Genomic DNA, 27,231 nt, shown 5'->3' with positions numbered 1-27,231 from the left:
AAAACATCAACACTCAATTAAGTTCTATGATCAATAAAATATTCCTGAAGACATCAACACCTTATTAAGCTAGTTACAGCTACCACTTGTTAATGTTCATTGTTGTATGACCTAATACTAATTCACTGAATCATTACTTACTGTCTTTTGGCAAGGGGAACATCGTAGGATGATGCCATGGAAATGAGAGTTGGCAGACATTGGCTGTGGTTACTGCATTCTGCTGGAAGTAGCTGGTTTGCCTGAAAATGGTAAACATTAAAAGGATAATAGCACTGAATCCCAGTTGTGAGAGAATATTCAAAGTGAGTACAATAATGTTGGCGTTACAAATATTGAAAGTAAGGCAAGTGAGTGCACTTACATGGCTGGCATGTCTTTATGAGTTTTCATGGAAATGTATGTACAGTGTCAATGACACCCCCTAAAATTATGTACAATGTAAATGACCCCCCGCGTGTCATGTACAAAATTCCTGGCCAAGCTCCTAGTACAAGTGTACAAAACTGATGAAACACCATCCCACCACCATAACAAAAAATGGGTGGCCCACCCACAAAATCATCACCACCCCCAGGCATAAATTATGCACAGTCCTTAACTGCCACCACGAGTCCTAATTGATGCTATTTAATGACACCTGGTACACAAATGATATGATTTGTAACTTTTACTGCACAAATATGTTCTGAGCTTTGATATGAACATGGAATTTGTAATATGACTTCATCTCCCGGTCAATAGGCAGCTAAACATTGTTAGTTTCCATGTAGGGTTACTCATCTGTTAGTTGTATTTGGATCTAGGGCATCCTTACACACACCATAAAACAGAACTCTTACAGAGTTTACAAAGCAAATCCAAAGATCATTTCATGTCCAAGTTTTTCCTTCACAAACAACAGAAACAAAAATTAAACTGAAAAATTGTTAATGCCCTTGAGACTATTCAAAGGGAGGTAACTTTAGAATGGTTCTTGAGTTTTAGTGTTCCCCCTAGGCACATTTAGGAGGGAGCAGTGCCCTACCCTTTTTATTTTGCGCCCTGCCCTTTTTCGCCTCAATCGCAGTCATTTACTATGACTAGTGTGTATTCTCCAGATTTGGAATGTTTTTTTAAAATTCTTATCTTAAAATACAAACTGAGAAGAGTAAAAACGAACTTCAGAATTGAAATTATAAGACAATTTGACTTCTTGTACATTTTGTTGTTTTTTCAATAATCCTCACCAACATGCCCTTTGAGGTTATGAAGTGCCCTTTTCCATGAATATACCCTGCCCTTCCTGAATCCTAGGGGGAACACTAAGATTCTAAGTTTAGAAATAAAGTCACACTCAGCTCCAGTGATGAGTTAGCATAAAATAACCCTCACAAGCAGAATTGCTTACTATGAACCATTCAACCAATGTTAGTAAATAATAACTATGCAAATTGAAATAGCTGATCACTTTTTAGGATATCTTCTCAGAAGAAGAAAACCTATCACAGAGGTAGACTCATCAAAAATGAAATGTGAAAAGCATATACAATATCTTGAACTGATCGTCTAAGATATAACATGACAGCTGGCACGTACTATGCTGCCTGTGTGGAACTCTAGGTAGGAGTGTGAATCATAGGGTCTCACCGGATGTAAATGGTGCCAATGTTTTTGTATTCCATTAAGCAGCTGTGCTTACCATATGCAAGAGTTCCCCTACTAGAATCACTCCTCGTATGAACAGAGGTCCCTCACTGCTGCAGATCACCTCAACCAGCGCCTGGTACAACAATCACATTTTCACATGTAACTCTAAATGCCATCCTAAGAATGCACATTATGTATATAATTTGTTTTTTGCCAGAAGAATTATTTTCTTCATCATCTGATGGAAACATTGAGGTGATGCAGAATCAGGATTTATGTCGTGTACAGCATTATTCAAAATACAAAGGAAGCCCTCTAAACCGACTTTCATCAGGAGTGGAAAATACTGACGATATAGAGGGCATGACAGTTTTGAGAAATTTTCTCTTTTTCAACCCAAAAATGATCTTCCGTGTGCCATAAAATACGACTGAAGAATGTGATATCATGTTTTCCAGTGTGCCACTCAACCATCTGATGCCTTTAACTCACTGACATTAAATTATGATGCAAACAAAACAGCTCTGTCTTTCAAAATAGGGCTAATCTTGACATGGTGAGTAATTGACAAATTGTGACAATTTCTTATAAATATCACTCACCAAGTCACCTTTGCCTAGTTAGGTCTAATCTTATTCATATCCCCCTGTTAGGAAGCATCAGTGAGCTTAATGCCAATGGTAGCACTACCTGACTAACTGGTATGTGGCCATTGCTAGTATACATTCAGCCAATCAAAAGAAGAGCCGAAATAGTGGATGCCGTTTTAGAGAGCATTGATCACTGAACAAACAGTCAAATAGGCAGCATTTGTTGTGCTAAAATATGGAATAGACTGACACCTGATTAGAAAGTATGTAAATGATCATAAATTAACTCGCTTGTCAGGACCAAATTATAGTGCTGATATTGAGACCATACTGGATTAGAGGGTAGCCTGGTTTGAGAGCTTCCACTGCATACTGCAACAGTTTGTGCATATTTTGGGGGGGTGTTGTTTGTACTAGTATTTATAATGCTAGTCCACTCCAATTGCATGGATTTCACAAATCGAACACAGTGAACAGACTCTAACTGATCAATACCTCCAAGATTCCTGCATGGATCCAAGCACATAGAATCAAGGCAAGATGGTTCTCCACCAGATTGGGTCTGGAATATGAAAGCGAGAGATCTTGTATCTAATGTCAGTTGACAGGAAGTTCAATACTTATAATATTAAGCTATTAAAATCACCTTGAACAGAGGTAATAGTAACAGTAATAGTTTCCTTATATGGCACTCACATCCAGGCACACTGCTCACTGTACAATGTACAATACTGTCCCTGGTCATAGCACACCATCATACTTTTCGATACTTTTTCAACTGGGGATCATACAGCCATGCTGCCTGTTAGGCATAATGAGCTAAACACTTGCATTGCAGCACATCCTCTCGGGTACCCATTTAAGAACTGAGTAAATGGGAGACAATGTAGATCTAAGTATCTTATCCAAGCAAATGCCCACCTCGGACCTGAACCTAGGTGCCTCCATTGGGGATCGAACCAGGGCCTTCAGCATGTTATTCGTGATAAGCAGACACCTTACTGCTGCACTATTTCACTATAACAGTATTTCAGTTATATCAAAGCATTACAACCATAACTCGTTAGATGTCTCGACTGTGAAAGTCACAGATTAGGAGGAAGAGATATTTATAATATCACATCCATTTCCAATGTATATGGATAAAAAAAAGTATAGCATAGGTGATTTCTTTTATCACAAGTACATATTTTAATATTACTTCAGTTAATCTCTTTCCAGTGAATGAGTGAGTGAATTTGGTTTCCATGCCACCTTTTGCGAAATTCCAGCAATATCACAGCAGGGACACCAGAAATGGGTTTCACACCTTGTGCCCATATGGGGAATTGAACCCAGGCGTGATGACCCCACAGTCCTTTCTTTTCAGTCAGACATGTAAGCAGGTACTGATTCACATAGGACACGTCTTCTACTGTATAGCTACTGTACCTTGTCTTTGCCATGTGAGGGAGGACAGTCCGGCCTTCTTCTGCCACAAACCCTTCTGTCAGTCTCCAGCTATCTTGCATCTCACTTGGGTCTGAAAGTTACATCATTTAGTCACAATGTCAAGACTTTTTTTCAGAACATACACATTTTTCAGCAAGATCAGCATTCAGTAAATAATCCACTTGGGGCCACTCTAGTGATTAATATTATGAGCAGTCGTCTACAGAGTTGGAATACAACTAAGAAGGCAAATGTGGGTATGATGTGTATGATGCAAAGTCTAAAGAATGGTAGAGTTCTCCTAAACTCTTGAGCCAGCTATTCTGGGTAACTTTTTATTCAACTATTTTGACTCAGTCTAACATAGAAACTCAGATATAGACAAGAGCTATTGATTTCCTCCATGAATTATTCTTGGATATTCATAAGGAAGAGAGTTTTATGGATATCAACTTCTTTAATACGAGGGATAAGTAAATCCTTACTCTGTCATCAGGTGAATGAACGCTATGAGGCAGAGAGTATATACATGTACATGGAAGAAGAATACAAGTAATAAACATAGCATGAACACCTGAAATGGGCTTCATGCATTGTACTCGTGTTGGGAATCAAACGCTTTAACCATTAGGCTACCCCACCGTCCCTCCGCAGGATACAGCATCACTTACCAACACTGACAAGAGCTGTAGCAAAGTCATCTGTCCACTGGGGCAATGTCAACCGAAACAGGTCAAATATCAATTCCAGGATACTTTTCTGAAACACAGTGCTATAATACATCAGTACACATGACATACTCACTCATGCAAAGGAGCTTGACCTCCCAAATCATAACTGTCTACTTTTACCATGAATATTTCTCATAAAAACAGTCAAGTAGGAACAAACTCTGACGATCCAATCCATTGAGTCACCTCTCATGGCTGGCGTACACTCTAGACAGGTCCCAATTATTGAGTGAGTGAGCTTAGTTTTACATCGCATTGAGCTGTATTTCAGCTATATTGTGGTGATCTCTGAATAACTGAGGAGAAAATCCAGTGATCAGCGGCATGAACATTGATCTATGCAACTGGGATACGGCGGTAATTCTCAACCAAGATTGTGAGTCTGTCCATCCAATCTGTTAGTCACCTCTCATGACAAATATAGGCTACTGAAGATCAGTTCTAACCTGGATCTTGGTTCCCCATTGAATCATCAACTACAACTATCAACAGGGATTCAAGGGATGCATTCTAACCCAGGTCTCACAATGTCAACACATATATTCCAGCTGTTTCTAACTGAATCTTACCCTAATTTCCGCATACGGTAGGTATAAAATCCCTATGAGGGACTGTAGGCCGGAACCCTCAGGATGACACAGGCGAATCAGACCTGCACACATCACAAACACAATAGATCAGAAATCATAGACACTGGATTGTAAACCTTGAAGATAGTGAGTGAGTGCATTAAAGTTTGTAGTTTATACAGCAATAGTATTTCAGCATATTGTGACATATAAATAGTCATAAAGTCATAATAAATGCACAAGTTCTAAAAACCTGTCATCGAAGAACAAACCTTGAAGGAATAAAAACAAACCAAACACTAAAATAAAAAATAATCAAAACACAACTGAAATGTGATTGACCTTCAAGTTTTACACAGTTTTTTTCTCCAAGTTTCAGTATAATGTACCAGATTTGTTTAGATTTGCTGAGTGAGTGATTTGTTTTTACCTCTACATGGATGATTAAAACACTTCTCAGTTACTTTCATGTTATTACATGCAACTAATATACAGTGGAATCCTGTCAATCCATATCAAGTATGTTGCCATGGAAACTGTCCAGTTTATAAACCATCAAGACACTGATGAGCAGTTATGTCCCTTCAACACTGTTAAACAAGTTTAAGTGATTCAGACAACATGGCTCTTATTAGACAGGTGTGGAGTAACTGGGTTCCACTATGCATGGTTTGTGGGTATATACTGCCTTCTGACCTGGCCATGACCTGATGACAGTGATAAGAGCCATCCTGCTGGCACTAAACCTGGCTTCTTGGCTGTCACTGAAAAAACACATGACAGTAGGTACAAACACAGCACAATGATATGAAACTTAAAATACAAAAGTAAAAACAATCACTCTTGCTGTATCTGTTACTTCTGTCACTTGAGGTTCATACATTTCATAATAATGTTTATAGCTACACACATTCATATACCAATGAACTTGGTGTTGATCGGCAGTGCAAGATTATGGTTGGATGTAATATATTTTCGTTTCAAATGTTATTAAAAGTTCTTAACTTGAGCATCACTGTCTGTGCTCAATAATGTAGGTTTTATAAACTCATCATTGTACAGAATGTAGGATTTGAAGGACCATCCAGCTTTACCTCTTAATGAGTTAAAAACACTGAAATCTCTGCAACCATGTCATCATGTGATGACATGACCAAATAAGGAATGAAAGAGTGAGTTTACTTTCAAGACACTCATATAGACAGAAAGTGAAGGTTTTGTATCATTTGTTACATCAATGATACAACATGTTCACAGACTTGTCTAAAACAGAGACATTTACAACATAAACACATATATACTACATGGTATGTATATCAAGGATCATAATACATCTGACATGAACATTTCACTGACTGGACACTCACTGATGGGAATGGTCTGATTCTCCGCTGTATTTGAAGTGACAGTCTGTGAAAGGTGCCAAGAGTTGCTGAAATACAATAATTATGAAATCTGCAAACCGTAGTTACTGAATAACATCTGTGTATCAGCAAAATAAATACAAAATATTCAGGTCTGTGACTTTCTATGCACATTTTCTGGCTAAATATCAGCCTCTGAAACAAATATAAAAATAATGTAACACAAAGGAGATAATTCTAAGTCAGTACAACTTATTTACATAAATGAACACAATACCAAACATGTTCCACTACACTAAATCCAAATCACATGCTCCCTTAGTGAGGACCGTATGTCAACGACTAAAAGAGACAGAGACCTGTGACAGCTATGATTGGATAAAATAGTGTAAGATGTTTATGTGTTTTCAAAGCACATCTATCCAATAATTGACACTGACCACAATTCTAAGTGTTCAGTGCTGTCATTTTTATCATCATGGCTTATGCTTATGTGTGCACAGATATTTTCAAGAGGGTGGCATTTGGTGCGGAATGGTGGACTGATGTGTTCCTATCCATGGAATTATGTCCCTTGATCATCAAAACATTTTCTGAATGCCATTTATATTGTTTTATTTGTTTCCTTGCTCAAAGCCATGCTCAGCAATATTCCTAAGTCAGTGAGAATTATAATTCAAGCTGGTCAGTCACCTCACAACAAGAATGGGTTGCTGAAGACCAACTCCAAACTTGTTCTTTGAAAAATATTTCTTATGTACCAATAACATATTGAAAATGTTGAATACGTAAAAATTTTAAAGCCTACGCGTCGGGAATATTTTTATCAAAATTGCTGTTGTAATAAAAAGGACACTGAAGGACATCATGAAGCTGTACTGTTAGTTTAGGATGAGTGATTTTTCTGAAATCATTTCCATTATATCTAAGTTGGTTTTGATCAGATATGACATAAGGTTGAAGACACCTGTTTACTAAACTTACTCACTGACATATAGTTAGGTGAGTAAAATGACTGACATACCCATATATTTCAAAGCAGTGGGGAAAGGAAAATGAAATACCCACTCAACATTCATAACACCCACTCCAAAAATATACAATGGGTACGGGACCCACATGGGCTGAAGCTTATCTGGAGCTCTGGGATGTTACAATGTGAGAAGACAAATGTGAATGGTACACTTAGTGGCTCACCTCCAGGTCGGTGTTGGCCTTGATGTAGTGCCGGGTCCGTGGATGGTTTAGGAGATACAACACAGTACAGACTAGTGACTCGTTGAGGCGAGGGTATTGATGACATGCCAATATGTTCCTGAGAATTGAACTCACTCCACCACATTTGAACAACACACTGGTATTGTGAAAAGCTGAAATAGCAAAGAAACCTCATTTAGGTCTAAGGACCATAAAATGTCTACAGTCACAAGCGCAGACACTATCCAACAGTGAAACTTGGACAAAGTACTGGATTGCTTCAAAGAAGTGCTTTCACCATGCATGCAGGATGGACTATAGAGCTATATAAATACCTATATAACAATAATAATAATCTTTATCAGGCAGGAAAATGACGGCACATTACCCAAAACAGTAAGCTAAATACTGAGTTTTTTCTGATTGTTTCTAAAAATATTGTCTGATGTTAGACTATTACACTGGAGCATGTTTGTCATTAATACATGAAACATTTTATGGAAAACAAGTTCGTTTTATTCTTTTTACAGCGTTTCAGACATTTGAATGAATTATGTTTGTGCCAGTCTGTAAATCACCAGTATGAATGCAATCTCATGTCCTACAAACAACATAAATGTCTCCAGGAATTGAACATGGTTAAAATATATCACATGTTCAATCACTCATAAATACATATGGTCATATGATCAATGAGTGAGTTAAGATTTAACATCACATTAGCAATACTGCAGCCATATTGTGATGTGGATTTGAATAAATAATAATGTTGCATTAAATTACAAACATTCGACTGTCTGGTTTCTTTCAATTTGAGTTAAGCATGGTGTTATTGAAAAGAGAGTGGTAGACTCAATTCTTGTGCACAGTCTCATACCCATAAATGGGGGTGGCTTGTTCGATTTCATGTGAAGGGTGTCCATGATACCCACATATTCATTGGCATGGTGCACTTTGGTGATTCGTTCTATTGATGTCTTTTTACTCGGGCCTTCAAAAACTGAATATAAATGATTGATAACACCACCAGGCTTCACTAAATGCCAAAACCTCACATTAACTTCGGGTTCTAAATTTGTTTCCTATTTGGATAAAAGAATTGTATTTCTAATAATAACAGGCTATTTGTTGCCGACATTTGAAGGTAAATCACCATACTTGGGTCCATGGGTTTTGCATGGAACCTAGCTGGATTTAAACGACCCCTTCAGCAATTAGCAATTCAGTCAACTCTAACCATACATTAAAAATGACACATATACTATGACTGAAAAAGTGCTAAGAATAAATTTACTTTGAATGTTTTGGGACTTACGTACCCAAAATCAAGGAGTGACCCAGCATAATCTGTATCAACTGCACACAATCTCTAAATTTGGTTCGTATTATATTACAGTGACACTAATCGTTAATAATCCACATAACTCGTGAAAGTAAATGCTAGTGTACTAGTATGGATATTACTGCTGCATAAATGTTTATGAATGTAAATGTAAACTAGTCTCACATACCTATTTCACACACACTAGCTAGACACACACGCAGCAGCCGATCACGCTCACTGGCCCCATCGTTGGCGACAGCTATAAGTGGATACAGCAAGGAGGGGCAGAGCTTCTTAGGTGACAGCCGACAGATGTTTCGGATCAACTTGATGGCATGGACACGTTCTATCTCATTGTCCATACAAATGTCTAAAGATCTGAAAATTGGTCACATAAAATAAATCACATCATACATAAAAAAAAAAAATCACAAAGTACTCTGTGCTGCTGACATTACGGAAATCCACCAGACCAGCTTGTCTTCTGGCAACATTTAGATGAAAAGATAAAACACATTTCTGGGTATATATTTGTAGACTGAAAACAAGGTTATGGTACATATCAAAACCGATGGTCTCTCCTAAACTAACATCTAGTCTCTGAAATTAACATATTTTACAGAAAAATGTTCATAGTGAAAGAAATAATATCATGAAATGGAGCCCTGAGACTTTCTTCATTTTCAGAGACTAAACAAATCTGCAGAGCAATAATTTCTTGGAATTTCTCAACATGTGCAAAGATTCTTATCACCCATTACTGACATGCCACTGAAGGTGTATGTGACAGGACTTTTTATTGTCCCCAACATCACCCTAACCAACCTGACCCCTACTCCCTCTCAGTGTGGTGTGGCACAACAAGCAGATGTTTCAATCATTAGAGTACCCCAACACCCACAGCCGTCATAGCAGCAATATGTCTAAAACATACTGAACATAAATGGTCGTGCAACAAGTGTCATGAATACTGTTCCATCTTGAGGCTATATAGACCAGATGTAAAGGTAGTGTTTTGAATACACAGCATGTCAACAGTGTGCAGCATCCACTAATGACTCCAGCTGCAGAACAGATAAGGGAGTGACTAGATAATGACTAAACTAGATATAAAGGCAGTGTTGAGCATGTCACTGTTCAGTAACATGCTTCACTGTCTCACCTAGCAACTACAGAGAACAGAAAATAGCAGAGGATTGAAATGAGTGAAACAGAGAATACTGATGGTTTGCAACAAGTGTCACAGATCTCATCTGCCACAGAGAGTGTACAGTCTGGAAGACAAGGTAATGTCTAGAATATTGTTGACTGGCAACAAGTGTCACGTCTGAGGTCTTACCTAGCAACAAGATAGTCTAGACGTAAAGACAAGGCAGTGTCTAGAATGTCACTGATTGGCAACAAGAGTCATGTCTAAGGTCTTACCTAGCAACAAGATAGTCTAGATGTAAAGAAAAGGCAATGTCTAAAACATTGTTGATTGGCAACAAGTGTCATGTCTAAGGCCTTACCTAGCAACAAGATAGTCTAGATGTAAAGACAAGGCAATGTCTAAAACATTGTTGATTGGCAACAAGTGTCATGTCTAAGGCCTTACCTAGCAACAAGATAGTCTAGATGTAAAGACAAGGCAATGTCTAAAACATTGTTGATTGGCAACAAGTGTCATGTCTAAGGCCTTACCTAGCAACAAGATAGTCTAGACGTAAAGACAAGGCAGTGTCTAGAATGCCGTTGATTGGCAACAAGTGTCATGTCTAAGGCCTTACCTAGCAACAAGATAGTCTAGATGTAAAGACAAGGCAGTGTCTAGAATGTCGTTGATTGGCAACAGGTGCCGCAGTACTCTCAAGGTGGCTGCCCGTACTTCCTTAGCTTCATGCAAAAGTCCAACTCGCAAACTGAAAATGCAACAAAAAGCATGTGATAAACAGTGCAAGACAGCAAAACTGCACATCAGGTTCTCGGGATACAACTTCTTGGGGTGACATACTTGACACGCCACCGTGACATAATGGAATACCACAACATTGCAGCATTAAGTATGATTCTCTCACTCAAGACTCAAACACGAATGAGTTTGGTTCAGTGCAGGGGTTCAATTTTTTTTTCCTTTAAAACCTATTTGCCACAGTGAAAGTGAATTTAAGAAAGTAACTTGTCCTGACTAATTTTCCACTTATCCTGATTGTTATGACATAATCCTGATGATGTAATTATGAAGGAATAAATCAACACATAGAAAAATCACAAACAATTGTTTTGTTGTGTCATCGACAGTGGTGACGTCATTCAACTCATATTGTGACAGACTTTCATATTGTGGTTTACTTTTTGTTTACAATGTCGATAAGCATCATGTGTGGGCCAATTTCTGGGTGTTACTGAGTATTTGAAGCATGGGAATAATTTATTTGAAACCTCTGGCTGATGAACAAGACAAAAAACACAAGGTGGATCTCTCATAAAAAAGAATTTCAAGTTGTTCTGCATGACGTGATGAAGTGAATACTAATGCACTGCACAACTTGTTGGGTCTATTATTGTGAAGGGGTGCACCTTTGTCAGGTGACTGTTAACATGTCCGAACAGCTAAGACAAGGTCTGAGTTTGACATCTCAGTGTTGAGAAATCATCAGCTATGTGCTAACTTTCTTTAAACAATTAGCTGCAGATGGTTTAATGTTTCCTATTCGGGCTTTCAGGCAGCAAGCTCCCCTGTTTAATGAAGTTAACTCAACCAGCCATTTGTGCCGTTTGACCTCCCTGGTCATGCATATGTAGAATAGCTCAGGTCAAGCTGAACAACCTGTAGTGCCTTGGACATCTGACAGCAATATGGCTACTGCAGCAAACCAAACTTCCTCAATCATGACAAATGACATTTCTAACTCAATCCTGATAATCAACTTACCATATAAGAATATCTCTGCTTTTGAGACCCAGGCCTTTTCCTTTTCCATATTTGTGTATAAGTTTCACAAAACAGTTCAAGTAGCCCAGCTTCTTCCCTTTGCTGGCATTGTTTTGCTGAACGATGTGATGAAGTATTTCTTTTACGTTATCCGACACATCTGAAAGATATAGCAGCACAGATTAGAAAATAAATAGATAACAGATCTACATTTTAAAATTTGCAAGTTGGTAACACCTGCCTTCAAAACAGTTAAACGAAAACATCATTGCCTTATCAGGGTGGAAATAACCCATTGCCTGACATCCCCGTCTATTTTCTTTTTCTGTCGGGTAAGCTAATTTGTATATCACACTGTAAAGGTGTCCAGTGGACTTTTCCATTGTTAATTATGTTGTTTATTTAAATAATCAACAAGAAAATCGGCTAGTATAGTGGAAAAATTCTCAGGGTAAGTGATTTTACAAGTGTCACTGTAAAGGGGTACATTGGCAATTCAAGAATTATTTTCATCCCTGCTTATCATCGCGATGCAAGGTACAACACATGTCCGTATATTGTAATTCTGCACTGAATTAAATGTGGATATAAAACGTGTCAGCTAAGTTTATGGGATTAAACTATAGGACCAGACATATCTCATTCACAATGTGTGACATAAATCCTATTATGATAATGAATACCACAAGAGATTCTACACAACACTAACATCATTTTACATGTATTTCAGTCAATGTGTATGTGTCAAAAACAAATAATTTCTAAGCGTACTTTTGCCATGCTCACATTAACAAATGGTTATGTTACTATTCGACCATGTCAACACTGATCGTTCAATCAGTACATGAGTACAGCACACTGTCCATAACAACATTCAAATGAATTTATGAGTGAGTGAATTCAGTTTCATTCCCGTGTGGGAATCGAACCAGGGTCTTCGGCATGACCAAGTTTTGGGACTCGAGTACTCGAGGGGTCAGACCCAACTTAGACCCGAGTACCCAACAATTTGGATGTTCATCTAAAAGGAACATTCAGGCATACACCTGGCTTTGGAAACTTCCAATCTACAAATAATGAAACATGTATATGTGAATCTAAACATTTTTGAATGAAAAGAAAACTTACAGTGGCACTACCAGGCCAAAGCAGACACATTCATTGACTGCTTTTGATTTCTTACAATGAAATCGTCTCATGACTATCAGCATGCCACATGCATAACCTTAACATATCACAATATATTCTGGGTAGAATTCACTGTAAACAGAGGAAGAGAAAAGCATAAATTTATGTAGCAGTCCCTCCTGGATTCCGTGATTCCGTGGTTGCAGAAAACATCGCGGGATTTATCTTTCCATGCAGAAAAACGTCTGGTCCACAGAAGACCTCTTTTCAGAATCACTGCAGAATCTGCCACTTTTCTGCCACGAAATTTGCTTATTTTAGAAAGTGAGTGAAAACTGAAAGCCAAAACGAAAAGTAGAGTTAATGTCAGTAGTAGCATCAGTTACACATAAAACAAACTGGCATATTTATCGTGACATTTTCAAAATAATCACGATTAAAGATACTTTATTGATAAAGCAAGTTTTAGGCATGTTTCAAGTAAAATTAGATGAATTTGACACTTCAATTATGTTCTCAAAATCGATCATTTTGAAAATATAAATTATTTCAGATTTTGTTTAAATATAAAATTGTTATTTGCATGAAACCGGAAGTTGTTCGTCTGCATCGCAGTTACGAATAAGAAGAGAGAAACAACTTTCAGTGAGTGTTCACTTCTCAAACACAGATAAAGGTGTCAGTGCTTTGTCATCAAACTTACGCAAGATGTACTGTTGACTCAACTTTATATCTGTGTTTGAGAATTAAACTATGAAGGTCTCTATATTGTTTTGTTTGTTTTTTTAAATGTTTTAACCGCAGAATGTTTTGCAGAATATTGAAAACTGGGGTGCAGAGTTTGCTTAAATTTGATGCAGAATTCTTGTCTTTGTCCATTGCAGGTATATTTTCAATTCTCTGATGGGACACAAGGATTATCTTGCATGTTACTTGAACCGAGTACTCTAGACAGTGCTGGAATGTGAAATTGTCAGCTGTCCAGGCAGTTGATTCTTGGCAATAATCCCATGAGTCATAGGTGTACACTGTCACAATGCGCAGTTTTCTTGAGCGTTCAAGCACAGTCCAGTGGATGTTTTTTTGACATCCAGACAGCTGTTGATAGGGCAACCAAAAATAGCATTTTCTGCGATAGAGGGTCCATGGATGTCTGATCTCGTGGTTCAGACGCGTTGCACTTGAGATATTGTAGTACTACATTGAGACCCCATGAGGGAGTCAAGAAATTCTTTTTGTTGATATTCCAACTTGAATGAACATACTAATACTAGTAATTCTGGTACTTCAAGCAACTTTATGCTAGTTTTCATAATGATGACTGTACTAAACACCAATAAGTAAGTTGATAACACAGAACCTTTTAATTTTCTTGTGTCGCAAAAGACACAAAAAGTCAGACACTTTAGGACAAGATGATTTACTTGTAGTAAAGCCCTTCCGCTTTTCATATTACTTGAATCTCATCCACTTATCATCGTAGAGTCAAGTCTCATTAATCCGACCTCCATTTATTCAACAAATGGCCTTATCTGAAGCTTTTGCTGAAAACAAATTGAATAAATGTAACTTAGTGTCATTTATTTAGTCTGACATCCTCGTTAATCAGACAGTTTGATGTGCTCGACAAACTTGGATTAACGAGACTCGTATGGAGATCGAGTAGACGTTTGTAAGGAGAACATGACAACCTTCGCCGCTCATGCTGAATATACTTGGTTCTTCAAACGAAATACAGTCCATATGTGTAGCTGGAATGATGACGGATTTCCGAGAGCTTGCTTGGTGGGTGGATAAATTAACAAATTCGGTCATTCTGGTAGTTTTAAGGTAGGATTTCCGATTTTTTGTAAGAGGTCGGAAAACCACATAGTCACTGGCCAGTAGGCCGCAACCAGTCACTGGTAGTCGCCTTGTATGCTTGAATTTCTGTAATACTGGAGGCAGTAGTAATGGAGGCGGAAACGTGTGCCTTGAGTCCCTCCCATGGCATGCTGAAAGCATCTGTAGTCAGGCTTGTGGATCCAGTATTGGAGACAAAAATGTCTGTAACTGTTTGTTGAACTTGGTTGCAAACAAGTCTATTATCAGGGATTCTAAAGTCTGTATTATGAGGCAAAATGCCAATGGACCTATCATCCATTCTGTTGGAAACTGCCATACTGGTTGTGATAGTACATCAGCTAGGACATTCTTTGCTCCTGGAATGTGGCACGCCTTCATGAAGATGTTCAGCTATACGATGCTATACAGGTGAATTGTGAGCTGTAACAAACTTGGTGACCCCTGTTTGCTGATACAGAAAGCTGCTGTGGAGTTGTCTGTGTGAACTCTGAGCTTGGCGTTCTTGAGAAGGCTTGACCAATGTTGTATTGTGTTGATAGATGATGTATAGAGCATGATCTTGTCTCGACCACTTCCCTGAAACTACTTCATTGTCGAGGTGAGCGCCCCATCCCTGCAGAGATGCATCTACATATAGATGAATGTTGCAGTCTGGTTCTGTTAGGTAGGTTCCCCACAGACGTTGTCTCTGTGAATCCACCAAAGCAGATATGGCTTGAGACGATCTGGTATGACAAATGTGTCAGTATTGTTCAGGTGATTGTTGACAAATCTCTGCAACAGGTGTAACTGAAGACTCGGAATGCCTTTGCGCAGGTTGGTCTTGTGATGAGTAGTTTCAATGATAATCCTTGCGTGCATGTGTAAGCCAAATTTGTGTTTTTGCCCAAACGCTGTTGTTATTCCTGCGCCTCAAGGGAATTAACTCTGGTTGCTTACTTAAATTTATTTTCAGTCAGTTGGGCGGAACTAGATCGGCTCACGGCAATAGAACACAATAAAAGAAAATCTCATACACAAGTCAAAATCAAGTAAATGACACAGAGATTCTGTCAATTCATGTTTATTATATTTGCAGCAGGTTAGGCACACAATTTCAGGTGACAACAAATGTAGTTTTTACGGGTTACAGGCTTATTACATGGCGTTCAACAATACAAAACTTCCCAGCAAAGTTTATATGCAGGAAGTAGCTCCAACAAGCACGTCACGTGATGATGGGTACACAGCCACAATGGCCCTCGCAGCAAAACATTTCTCAAACAAGCGGAAAACAGTGACACATCTCAAGTTGGGACTCACCCCACATGTCTAACAGAAGACCAAAGTGGTCCCTACAAGTTAGTACATAGTAAACTGGTTTAACAAACAAACCATTACAAGTCAATTACACTCACGCTTGGTGAGAACTTTTCCATGTACACAAACTTCTGTCACGTTAGACACGGTCTTATTTAAGTCAAAGAAAATGCTCTGCTCGTATTCACAATAAGCGAGCTATTACACCAGTGTGCGAAAACGCACTAATTAACAAGAAACCTGTACATAACGAAAACCTAGCTATTTCACATATTCATAAAACATCCTAATCACAACATAATGCAGTGACTGACAAAGAAAGTATTTCACCTGGAGCTGTGCGCCAAACAATTCACATGATGTTTCTCTTCCCACTGACAAGTATCTTAATCGTCAGGGCTTAAGTAAGGGTGACAATTGAATTCTTGAACTGCACAAGATTCACGAGATTTACCCATGGGCCTCAGCGAGTCTTATAAGTTATACCCAGATGTGTTTGAGAGAAACGGCACAGATCTTCCGGGAAATGTTTTCTAGCAGGACGGACATGTTCGGGAAAATATTCTTGCCTAAATTTTTCATTACACATGGTCATGACAATCCTCCAGGACCAATAGAGATGACTGTCTGCGGCATCTCTATGGGACTGGGGAGTGACCAGTTCCATGTCTGTATGGTGACTTCTGGTGAAAGTCAACTCTTCCTGGATGGTAGCCTGTAAACTTCCCTCTTGATTTGCACACCAATGCATGGGTTAAAGGGAGGCTACTTTTGGATGAGTGTTCAGCTGATTCACAAAACTAAGCTGACTATGATAGTAGGTTGGTGTTCATATAGATGCAATACAAATGACAAGTAAAAAGATATAGGTGATGGTTTGCTAAGTCCTAATTAAGCATCACCATGCCTTGACAATCTGATCATTTGTTTTCAGCATCTGAAAATAGCTTTGATTCTATTTGGAGTAACTTGATTTGTTGCAATCACCACACTAATATCAAGTAACTGCTGTAAAACTGTGTGTGGATGTTTTCCAGAAGTAAGTGAGCTATACAGTTGCTGACGAAGTAATTGTTAATTACATTTTATTATACCACTACCACTTTTCACAAGAGTTTCAAATCATCATTAACATAATCACTTTATCATGATTACCACAATGGGAGACAACTATGGTCACACTTAGTTCATAAGAATAAACTCGTATTCCAGCCAAGTCCTACATCGAGTTTATACGGCGAGTGCATTTTCTTTGACGCACCTTTCCAGAAGAAATTTGAGCAGGACGGTTTAAGCCAAATCAAGACTGAAAACTCACCCAATCGACTGATATATTTGCACATTTTGCTAAAAAAAAAACATTCATCAGAAAATCAGGACACTTAGAGCCAATAAAATACACTCATTTTATTTCTGACAAGTCTTGAAACATATATACCCCCTTGACAGTTGGCCATTGTGAATATGTGAATGAGAGGTCTAAAAAGTGGAATCCATGAAAACGGACCATGATGCTCTGCAGTAGGCGGAGGGGAAATGAACCGTTAGTAGTATATATTATTGTTTGTGGATGGTACATTTCAGGTTCTAAGATGACACGAGGCCCACAGTGTCATTTCTTGATGTATATGTTGTTGGATAGGTGTGCATCGTGCTCTTATTATCCAAATGTGAAATTTTTTTTTCAGACACGAGTTCAAGTTTGGAATGATATTTGTATGAGTACCAAGTTACTTGAAGACACCAGCCACAAAGAGAGATTCTGTAGATCTCATTACACATCATACTTAAAGTCCATAAAAAGCTGAATAATCATAAAAAGACATGGTATTACTAATACTAACTTAAAGCATACATGGTACATGTAAGAAATCTCTTAACATTCACATTAGTTATTGAACGGTAAGATGAAGATCCTTTCGAACTAAACATACACGCGCACACGCGCGTGAGCACACACACACATTAATTATTTAATCCATTATGCACTCGTGAAGGTCCCGGGGTAGAAGAGGCCTTCAGCAACCCATGCTTGCCATAAAAGGCGACTCAGCTTGTCGTAAGAGGCGACTAACGGGATCGGGTGGTCAGGCTCGCTGACTTGGTTGACACATGTCATCGGTTCCCAATTGCGCAGATCGATGCTCATGTTGTTGATCACTGGATTGTCTGGTCCAGATTCGATTATTTACAGACCGCCGCCAAATAGCTGGAATATTTCTGAGTGCGGCGTAAAACTAAACTCACTCACTCAATCACTAATCCATTATGCATCTCTGATGCATCAGCTAACAAATCGCTGAATGTATTGTCAAGATAAGAAAAACTTTATGACACACTCTCTTGGGGGTAGTACTTAAAAACGTCTTCGCCCAGAATAACTTGTTAGATTTTCATATGCTGGCGTATTCATTTCAACTCCCCCTCTCTCTCTGGAAGTTAACAGGGGACCTCCCAGACCGTATCCAATAATTAACTAACACAACGAAAAACGTTTTTCATTACATTTCACTAAATACAAGCCGGAGGTGGTGAAGCAGGGACATGATACATGTAAGATGTCTCTTAAAGACCACATACAGTTTCACAAAACGATGTAAACATCATACCTTCACATCCATACATATAAACATAATATCAAGTACCAAGAATCATTTGAGCACTAATTACTCATTACTCTACATTCTTAGATTCAGATTCATACATATAACTATATAAACATAATCATGAAAACGTCTTCTTTCAGTGTCATGTAACTTGCGTAATGGTGTCACTTTAGTACTGAAGGATAAGAATTGTATGGTGTAGAAATGAGGAACGTAGAAGGAATGAAACATTGAATGAATAAGTGACAAAATCCTAATTAGGAAATATGTCAACTTTACTAAGTGCATGAAAGTGAAAACTATCATCTCGTATGACCCATTATGTATACTAACATACACACTGCCATTATGATAATGGTGTAGAATTATAATTACTAACAGTGATTCATTTCGTTTTAGGGTAATCAATGTAATGTTAAGAGTTCAGTGAATGGTTCAATAATATATGGGATCCAGAAATGTCTACAAACGATGAAAAAATGCCTTAAGTTCGTTTCCATGCAACCAGTCAATTTATCGCTGACCGTTTTAGTGAGATTCCACTTTTTAGTTAACCAATCAAAATGTCTGCCAAGTGGTGCAAAACGGGGGTGGTTCCATATCAGGGCTGGTAAATAATAAATTGAATGAATGTTAGTGGAGGTAAGCATGCCATTTTGAAAATGAGTGTTTGTTTTGGCAATCCGTGCACCTGTTCTAGTCAATAGGCTGGATTTTTTACTATAACTACTGTACCTCTCTGTACAGCACACAGTGCGTCAAAGAAAATTCACTTGCTGGCTAGACGCCAAGCACACCTTGGTATAGTGCGAAGTCATCTAGTTATATGCTGGACTAGGTCACACTATGCCAAGAAAGACCTGAGCATGTTAAATGACTCTTGACCAAAGATTTCTGAGGTTATCTCTTGGGCTGAAAATGAGTGATTAGAATTCAACCAACTGTTTGACACATCATGTTTGATTTTCACTTGTTTCTTAAACCAACTGAAGGAAGCAGTAAACACAACAGGTATGTGGAGCTTACTTCCACAGAGACAACATTTTCCTGTCAACTGTGAATGACAATGCAATCTCAAGAGATAGACAATTAATAGTGCACTGTTCTTCATATTAACGTATTCCGAATTAGTCTAAGAATTGTGATGAGCTGATGATGTCATGTCTTATCTACTTCAGCAATATTATATTGTTGTACATCACCGGTTTATTTGGGCATTTTTTTGGTTTCAGACAATCCAATTGTTGCATTAGAGACATATCATTTTGTACTTAGTTGAAGATATCTACACTAAAAACAGTGTCACGTTTATTGAGATGATATTTCAGGTAGGGAAGTCAAAACTGCCAACCTTTACTCCAATCCAACCTCACTGTTTCTTCGCTGCCGCTCTCGTGGCGAGCTGAAAAATGAATGCATGCATGTAAAACCACTCCTATAGCAAATGCGATGTTTTGAAAAACACAAATCAATACAGTTAATAGCACACAATTACCTCGAAATCGGCCACTTCGAATATTACGGCCAGGGCGAACCATCGAGGCCGCCATATTGGTGGCTCCCAAAGTAACGAGTTTTGGAAAGTCGCAAAATTGAAAGGCCTAATATTGTGGTAACCTATCACGTTGACGGCTTTACCTTCGATTTTTATGTCGATGTTACAGGCAATGTTAACATTGATAGGGATTAAAATAGTCTTTTTATGCCGTAAATCATGCCGACCCGTTGTCGACAATCATGGCTGACTTGAGAAACATGGACTTACTTGCTGCTCTCAGCTGTTTCTTGTTTCTGTCTCATGGGTTTGCAACCAAACATTCTTCTTGTTTTGGGTTTTCCTATTATATATGTTAGAATGTTTTCGATAAATCCATCGATGTGTGTGTGTAGTGACTATGTGCATCTGCATGCCCTTGCATAAGTGGTTTGTTTACTTTTGAATGAACCTAAGCTGGTTGAAGAGCCCGGATTTAAACCTTGTACATGAATTCGGTGAAGAGGTTCCGGAGATAGGCTGAATCATGGAGCAACCTAATTTAGAAGCTAATTCTGAAAGCTGACAATTACGTAATGCACCTTTTTATTCTTAATAAACAGATAAATCATATATTGGTGGGAAAAGGTGTTAGCAGTATGCAGATAATGTGTTCTGGTGTGTAATTAGAATTTGCACATGTCCCAAGTAATTAAGGTTGCACACATATCCCCCACACCCATTAAAATCCAAAATGATAAACTGGCATGCATACCTCATTCTAAATATACATTCAGTAAACTGGAACAGGTGTAAGAAACAATCAATGAAATTTTTTCATTGTTGGAATTTTTTACTGGGGAAGGAGCAAATTTAGTACGTAAAAAGAGAGGGGTATGGGCAGAACTCTTTCCAAATTGCCACATGAAAAAATGGCCACACAAAAGTTAAAATGGCAACAACCCCGAGTCAAAATGACCATGCCAAACAGTCAAAATGGCCAGACATTGTATATTATTGTTATTTGTGTTTCAATGCACACAGATTCTATGAAGTTTCAGTGGTTCCGGCATCAGATTACTGAGACATGACCCCGGAGGTTGTTTACGCCTGAACATCGGACACATCCAGCGGATGACTCTCTTTTGCAGTGACGATCCTTTCCTTAAAAATATTCTACAGCTCAGACAACACCTCATACCTGAACGCATTCAACACAGGTGGTCAAAGATGGATAATTATATAAATGAAAACAGTAGAAACTAAAAACAAAACTCAACAAGACAGGTGCTACTTCCAGTGATGCCATGTTTTGATGTGTGAATTTCATAACGCGACAAAGAAATCTCCGAAGATGGCCTAGCGTGTTTCAAGTATTACCAACATAATTTCCGATAGGGGCGTTATGTTTATGTTATTACCAGTAAACAACAGATATCGCTGCTATTGTTTGCGAGTGGGCTGCATTTGTTTGCATTTGAGATGCAATTCCTTCAAATTTGCCGTAATTCCTTCTATTACTTAGCGGGGCCTGATATTAGTGCCCATATCATACTACGTTTATGACAGTCCTACCTAAATATCAATATATCTCTCTCTCTCGCTCGGGAAATACTGACATTTAAGCACTTGTGTCATGAACAGTGTATGACATGGGCACTCATATAATATCCTCTGTATACAATATTGGAAAATGTTATGAGTATTAGAAAATAGCAATATAGTGTGTGGCCATTTTGATTATTTGGTATGGCCATTTTGACATTTTTATGGCCATTTTGACTTGGATGTTTTATGGCCATTTTGATGTGTGACCATTTTCACCAGGACCAATAAAATGAGCCTTATAATCTTTTGTTACAAAAGTTCTGTTATGTTGTCAGAATTTTTACATAGTCTAAGATATGTGGTAATCGTTTTTTTGTGAAACAACAGAAGACACAAATGTTAGACTTAATGTGCACACAGATTTGACATAGTTAAGAACCACTGAAGTTATTATTATTAGTTATACATATTACAGTCACTGCAATGTGCAATGCAGAGTTACAGGCCTTGGGCAAGCCACAAACCCATGATTTCTCAGCTTCATACAAATGTTTGTGTCAATGAAAGTGTTAGCATCTGAGACCTTTAACACTTTGTGTTTTCCTTCCATAATGTTTCTTTCAGATTAGAAAACAGTGCAAGAACTTCTGAAGCTGTTGTTGTTGAGTACAATTTTACTAAAGTTCTTGATGGGATTCCTGGTGCTGAAGGACCTGTGTTCAACAACAGGTCAGACTTCTACATGGTTGCCCCAGAAGTGGAAAAGAATGGGAGATATGCAGGACAAGTATTAAAAGTTGACTTGGAAAAGAAACAGGTATTGTCATGAATACGACCTTGTTGTTCAAATGTTATTCTTTACTGAAAATGCCAAAAATACATGCAGACAATAGTAAGACTACAGAATGATTTCTCAGTAGTTCAACAACCTCTCACTAGTTCATTACGTATGGGCTTATATGCAAATGTACAGAATTGATTTTCGCACGCTGAACATTGACCATGTTGACACTGTGGGAAGTGCGCATGGTATGGCATGCATGTCAATATATATAAATACCTGAATACAATTTGAGAAACAACTGCATGATTTTGTTCTCACCAGTGGTGGCAGATCTCTGTAATTGTTTCAGACGAGAGTGTTTCTTCAGCCAACTGTTAGAGGCTATGGCGGAATCCCAGCTGGTATGCAGTTTAGTAAAGATGGAACTTTTCGAGTTTCTGATATGAGACTTGGAATTCTTAAAGTCACACCAGATGGTAACATGACACAGGTAAATGTGTAGAATATAACTGAGAACATGGTGACTCATTTTATCCAGTTTGAGGATTCCTAATTAATGCTGCTCAAGATTGTTGTCTCTTGCAAAACAATTTCCGTACTGGGGCCTCAGCAGCCAATGCTTCTTGGAGATGATTAATATGGACAGTGTGGTCATGTGTGACCAGGTGATTGGATGTTATCATTGTGCTGCTACTTACCATGGTTACATTCTGCTTATGCAGATAAAATATTGCTGATTGCATCATATTCTTCACACACTCTCTAATTGTTATGTGGGTGGCCCAATGGACTCTCCACTAACTTGCTCACTCACAGCCACTTGTGCAGCAGTAGTTTGTGTCTGCCCGGTCGCAAATCACACCAAAAGACATTAAAACATGGTTCTTGTTAGTCCCTGCCTGGTGCTCGACATGGACTGGTGTGCTTGGAGTCAGTATAATGTGTCTTAGTGTGCTGTTCATGCTTAACTGCAGCATGGTGTCAGTTAACACTATGAAAACAGCCGCATGTACACATGGATACATATTGTCATATGAGCGAAATATTCTTAAATACAATGTAAAACCTCACCTCACCTCACCTCACCTCACCTCACCTCACCTGGAGGACTTTGCCCTCACTCACTCGTCTCCTTCACTCATTCACCATTTTATTTATAAGACACTAAATGTGGAATAAATGTTAATCATGTTGCTGAGACTGTGTGTATTTCAGCTTAGTAAGAATGACAGTGATGGACGTCCAATGCAGGGTTGTAATGACTGCATATTTGACTACCAGGGATCACTGTGGGTCACAGCACCAGCAGGAGAGATAGCACCAGCTCCATACACAAGGTCCTTCCAGGTGACTTTACAATTAATACCAGGTGCTATCTTAATGGATATCAAATATAACAATATTTTCTACTTTAGATGATTATGGATTTGGGAGATACCTTGATGTTAGATGTTTTGTTTTGTAGGATCCCTTTGGCTCTGTGTACTGCCTGCTTAGAAATGGTCAGGTCATAAGAGTGGACACTGGGATTCGTTTTCCTAATGGCATAGCTGTACTACACTCAGATGATGACAGACCAAGGAAACTGATTGTAGCTGAAACCCCAACAAAACTGCTGTGGGGATATGATATCATTGAGCCCGGAAAGGTTACCAACAAGACAGTGTGGGGGAGACTCCCAGGTGAGAAAGTCTTGGCCTGATATGTTTCACACTTTCAGTGTTTATATGTCTTCCTATCAAACATCCCGGGGTAGAATAGGCCTTCAGCAACCCATGCTTGCCCTAAAAGGCGACTATGCTTGTCGTAAGAGGCGACTAACGGGATCGGGTGGTCAGGCTTGCTGACTTGGCTGGCACATGTCATCGGTTACCAATTGCGCAGATCGATGCTCATGTTGTTGATCACTGGATAGTCTGGTCCAGACTCGATTATTTACAGACTGCCGCCATATAGCTGTAACATTGCCGAGTGCGGCGTAATACTAAACTCACTCACTCACTCACTCCTATCAAACAAAATATAAGAGGGAAGTTTTTACACACTGCTAAGTTGAATTGTGTTTATCAAGTTATTAAAAAGTTTAGATGTATCATTTTCAGACATGTGTATTTCACTTAAAAGCTGATAATGTTTGTTCATTTTACATAAACAAATATAGCATCATGGGCCATTCTGTCTTAGATGACATTTATTTTTCAAACTTCATGAAATTATTTTTCCGGCTCTGATATCCCTCTCACATAAAAACATCTCAGTCTTTGATAAAAAACAGCATTAACTCACTCTGTGTTTTATATGTCAGGTGGCCATGAGGGTGGAGCTGATGGGATGGACTTTGACGAGGATAACAATCTACTGGTGGCACACTGGGGCAGTGGATTCATAGAAGTGTTCAGTCCAGAGGGTGGATTGCCACAGAAACGTATCAAGTGTCCCTTCTCCAAAGTCAGCAATCTGCATTTCCACCCACAGTGCAACACGGTGTATGTCACGGAGCATGACACATTCGGCTTGTGGAAGTTTGATTGGGAAAGGAGGGGCAAACCACAGTATTTTGAAGTGTAGTTATTTTGCATGTATGTCATGCATAGTTTATCATTCAAACTTTCGTATTCTTTATATTAATCTGTTGTTGGTACACTCCAATTTCTTGCTGTTAAATGTGAAGTCAGACCTTTGCTGGTTCAGTCCATGTTAGACCGGATACTTCTTCCAGATGATATCTGTTGGAAATGTTTCTTTATGATATGAGGATCATTGCTATATGCTCATTATTATTTTAGGGTGAGTAGGGGTATTCTAGTTTGTTCGCTCGTCACACCAAAGATCCAGGTTCCATTCCTAACATGGGAATAATGTCTAAAACCCATATCTGGGGTCCCCTGACGTGATATTGCTGGAATACAGCTAAAAGTGGTTTAGCTCACTCACTCTATTCTAAAATCCCATCAAACACTTAAGCTTTAGGCTTAAAACATTTGTTGCACAGGTATCAGTCAAACACAGAGACATATACACATGTATATCAAATTTAAGAAATCATGCTTGAGCCTGGGATTCCAAAGAGGACGCATGTGCCAAATTTGCTGAATCAGCATGTTCAGGTCTTGTACATGTGGTGAAGGTGATAACTATGGCTTTATATGTACCATCAAGCTAATGGGCATGTGGAGCAACACAACTAACAAATTAGGCATGTTGAAAATGCTTGTTTTGACAATGAAATGCTGAAGTGGGATTTGAATGAGGGATTCATTGCTGCCGTGAGTTGGTGATCTGATGGTGGAGATGGTGCAGACTGTGGTGTGTGTGACGTACAGCTGGAAAGGTGAGTACACATGCAGGTAAGTGAGTTGGTAGCGTTGTCTTGAAAGGCGTCTTCTTAATTTCTTGGTGTAACCAATACTTATTTTTCAAGTATTCAGATCTGACCAGAATAGTCCGACAAGATTGTAGAAAGAATTTGCTCTCTTCACAAAACCAATACTCAAAGTCAAAGTAATTAAATATGTTGAAAAAATGAAAAATGTATTTAAAGACCAGAGTTCTATGCCTGTTCTGAATGTAATTATCACATTTGTTTTATTCATAAAATGTGTTTTTACCTGATTTGTTTTCTGTTCATATGGTACACCACAAACCAAGCAATTACAAAAATTGCCTGATGTTTTTTTATGTCAGATTCTGAAATTAAGCTTGAATTTAGGAGAGGTTGAGGGGTAGTGTGTGTGTGCATTTGGTAGAGTAGTATCAAAAGTCATGATTTCATTAAATTATTTTCTTTTGGGCTTTTCAAAGAAGCATGTTTATGAGTCAGAGTTTAATTTTTTCAGTGCCAGTAGGTTTATATCTCACCATTTGTGTTAACTAAAGATTATTGTCATTTCAAACATGTCATGAATAAAACATTTTATCTTTAACTTTAAATATTATTGTCCTTATTTTCCATTTCCACAGTTTCTGCATCTTCAAAGCAAAGTTAGTCATCCATACTGCACTAAGGTCTTCTTGAATAAAGAGGTGACTAACAGGGTTGAATGGTCAGTCTTGTTGACTTGGTTGACATATGTCACTGGATCCCAGTTGTGCAGATTAAAGCTCACGCTGTTGATCACTGGATTGTCTGGTCCAGACTCAATTATTTACAGACCGCCGCCATGAAACATTGCTGAGTGTAGCATAAAACTAAACTCACTCAATCACTCTGGTGGAATAACATGAAAAACATGTGTCAACCACGTCAGCAAGCCTGACCAGGGATCTTATTTGTTGCCACTTTTCAATAAGCATTGATTACTGAATGAATGTTCACAGTCACGCAATAAGTATCACTGGATTGTGTAGTCCAGAGAAGATAATAAATAAGCCATGTTCATATAGCCTGAATATTGCTCCCTCACTTCCAAGTTTTCTCTGATATTTAGTTGAGGGCTATATAAGGGCACTAGTGTTAAAAGCAATATTAAGGCTTGCTTAATCTTGTCTTTCTGCCCCAAATGTTGCCTGTTCTTGCCTGAATTAGACTGTACCAAATATATTGTTTTTCATTCAGAGGTCTTACACATTGTTTTCCAATATTATTTAAGTATTGCCTTTCTCGTAAGGTAAGAAGATATGACAGGAGTAGCCTCTGTGGGAGGAGAATGGGGTGTTGCGTTTTTAGTATACTATATATGATAATCTTAACCACATTCATTCGCGAGTTTTATTTGTAAGTATATATTCTTTGTGCAGAAACCTCCGTTGTCAACTTTGGTAATGCTGATATTGCATACATGTGCTTCTAATGAGTATC

General features: G+C 38.4%; 2 protein-coding genes across 2 annotated transcripts in view; one reads left to right on the top strand and one right to left on the bottom strand.

Moving 5' to 3' along the window:
• The window catches only part of LOC137290622 (rapamycin-insensitive companion of mTOR-like), a 39,389-nt gene extending 19,211 nt beyond the window's left edge, over window positions 1-20,178 (bottom strand). The window contains exons 1-14 of the mRNA XM_067821685.1: window positions 20,123-20,178; window positions 19,979-20,029; window positions 11,750-11,909; window positions 10,605-10,736; window positions 9,023-9,213; window positions 7,512-7,684; window positions 6,318-6,382; window positions 5,647-5,714; window positions 4,951-5,033; window positions 4,322-4,409; window positions 3,651-3,741; window positions 2,715-2,781; window positions 1,682-1,762; window positions 142-242 (exon numbers count right to left, since the gene is read on the bottom strand). Coding sequence (XP_067677786.1) covers window positions 142-242; window positions 1,682-1,762; window positions 2,715-2,781; window positions 3,651-3,741; window positions 4,322-4,409; window positions 4,951-5,033; window positions 5,647-5,714; window positions 6,318-6,382; window positions 7,512-7,684; window positions 9,023-9,213; window positions 10,605-10,736; window positions 11,750-11,909; window positions 19,979-20,029; window positions 20,123-20,177 — 1,406 coding nt within the window. The 5' untranslated portion in view covers window position 20,178. The remainder of the gene's footprint in view (window positions 1-141; window positions 243-1,681; window positions 1,763-2,714; window positions 2,782-3,650; window positions 3,742-4,321; window positions 4,410-4,950; window positions 5,034-5,646; window positions 5,715-6,317; window positions 6,383-7,511; window positions 7,685-9,022; window positions 9,214-10,604; window positions 10,737-11,749; window positions 11,910-19,978; window positions 20,030-20,122) is intronic.
• Window positions 20,179-20,361: 183 nt separating this feature from the next.
• On the top strand, window positions 20,362-26,363 carry LOC137290872 (diisopropyl-fluorophosphatase-like). The gene is made up of 6 exons (XM_067822034.1): window positions 20,362-20,429; window positions 22,274-22,466; window positions 22,783-22,923; window positions 23,649-23,780; window positions 23,899-24,115; window positions 24,739-26,363. Exons 1-6 carry the CDS (start codon window positions 20,365-20,367, stop codon window positions 24,999-25,001), a joined length of 1,011 nt encoding a protein of 336 aa, XP_067678135.1. The 5' UTR covers window positions 20,362-20,364; the 3' UTR covers window positions 25,002-26,363.
• Window positions 26,364-27,231: the final 868 nt, after the last annotated feature.

The sequence above is a fragment of the Haliotis asinina genome, chromosome 7 (genome assembly GCF_037392515.1).
Source record: "Haliotis asinina isolate JCU_RB_2024 chromosome 7, JCU_Hal_asi_v2, whole genome shotgun sequence".
Classification (NCBI taxonomy): domain Eukaryota; kingdom Metazoa; phylum Mollusca; class Gastropoda; order Lepetellida; family Haliotidae; genus Haliotis; species Haliotis asinina.
The sequence above is the reverse complement of the archived record's forward strand: the minus strand, read 5'-3'. Positions and strand labels throughout refer to the sequence as shown.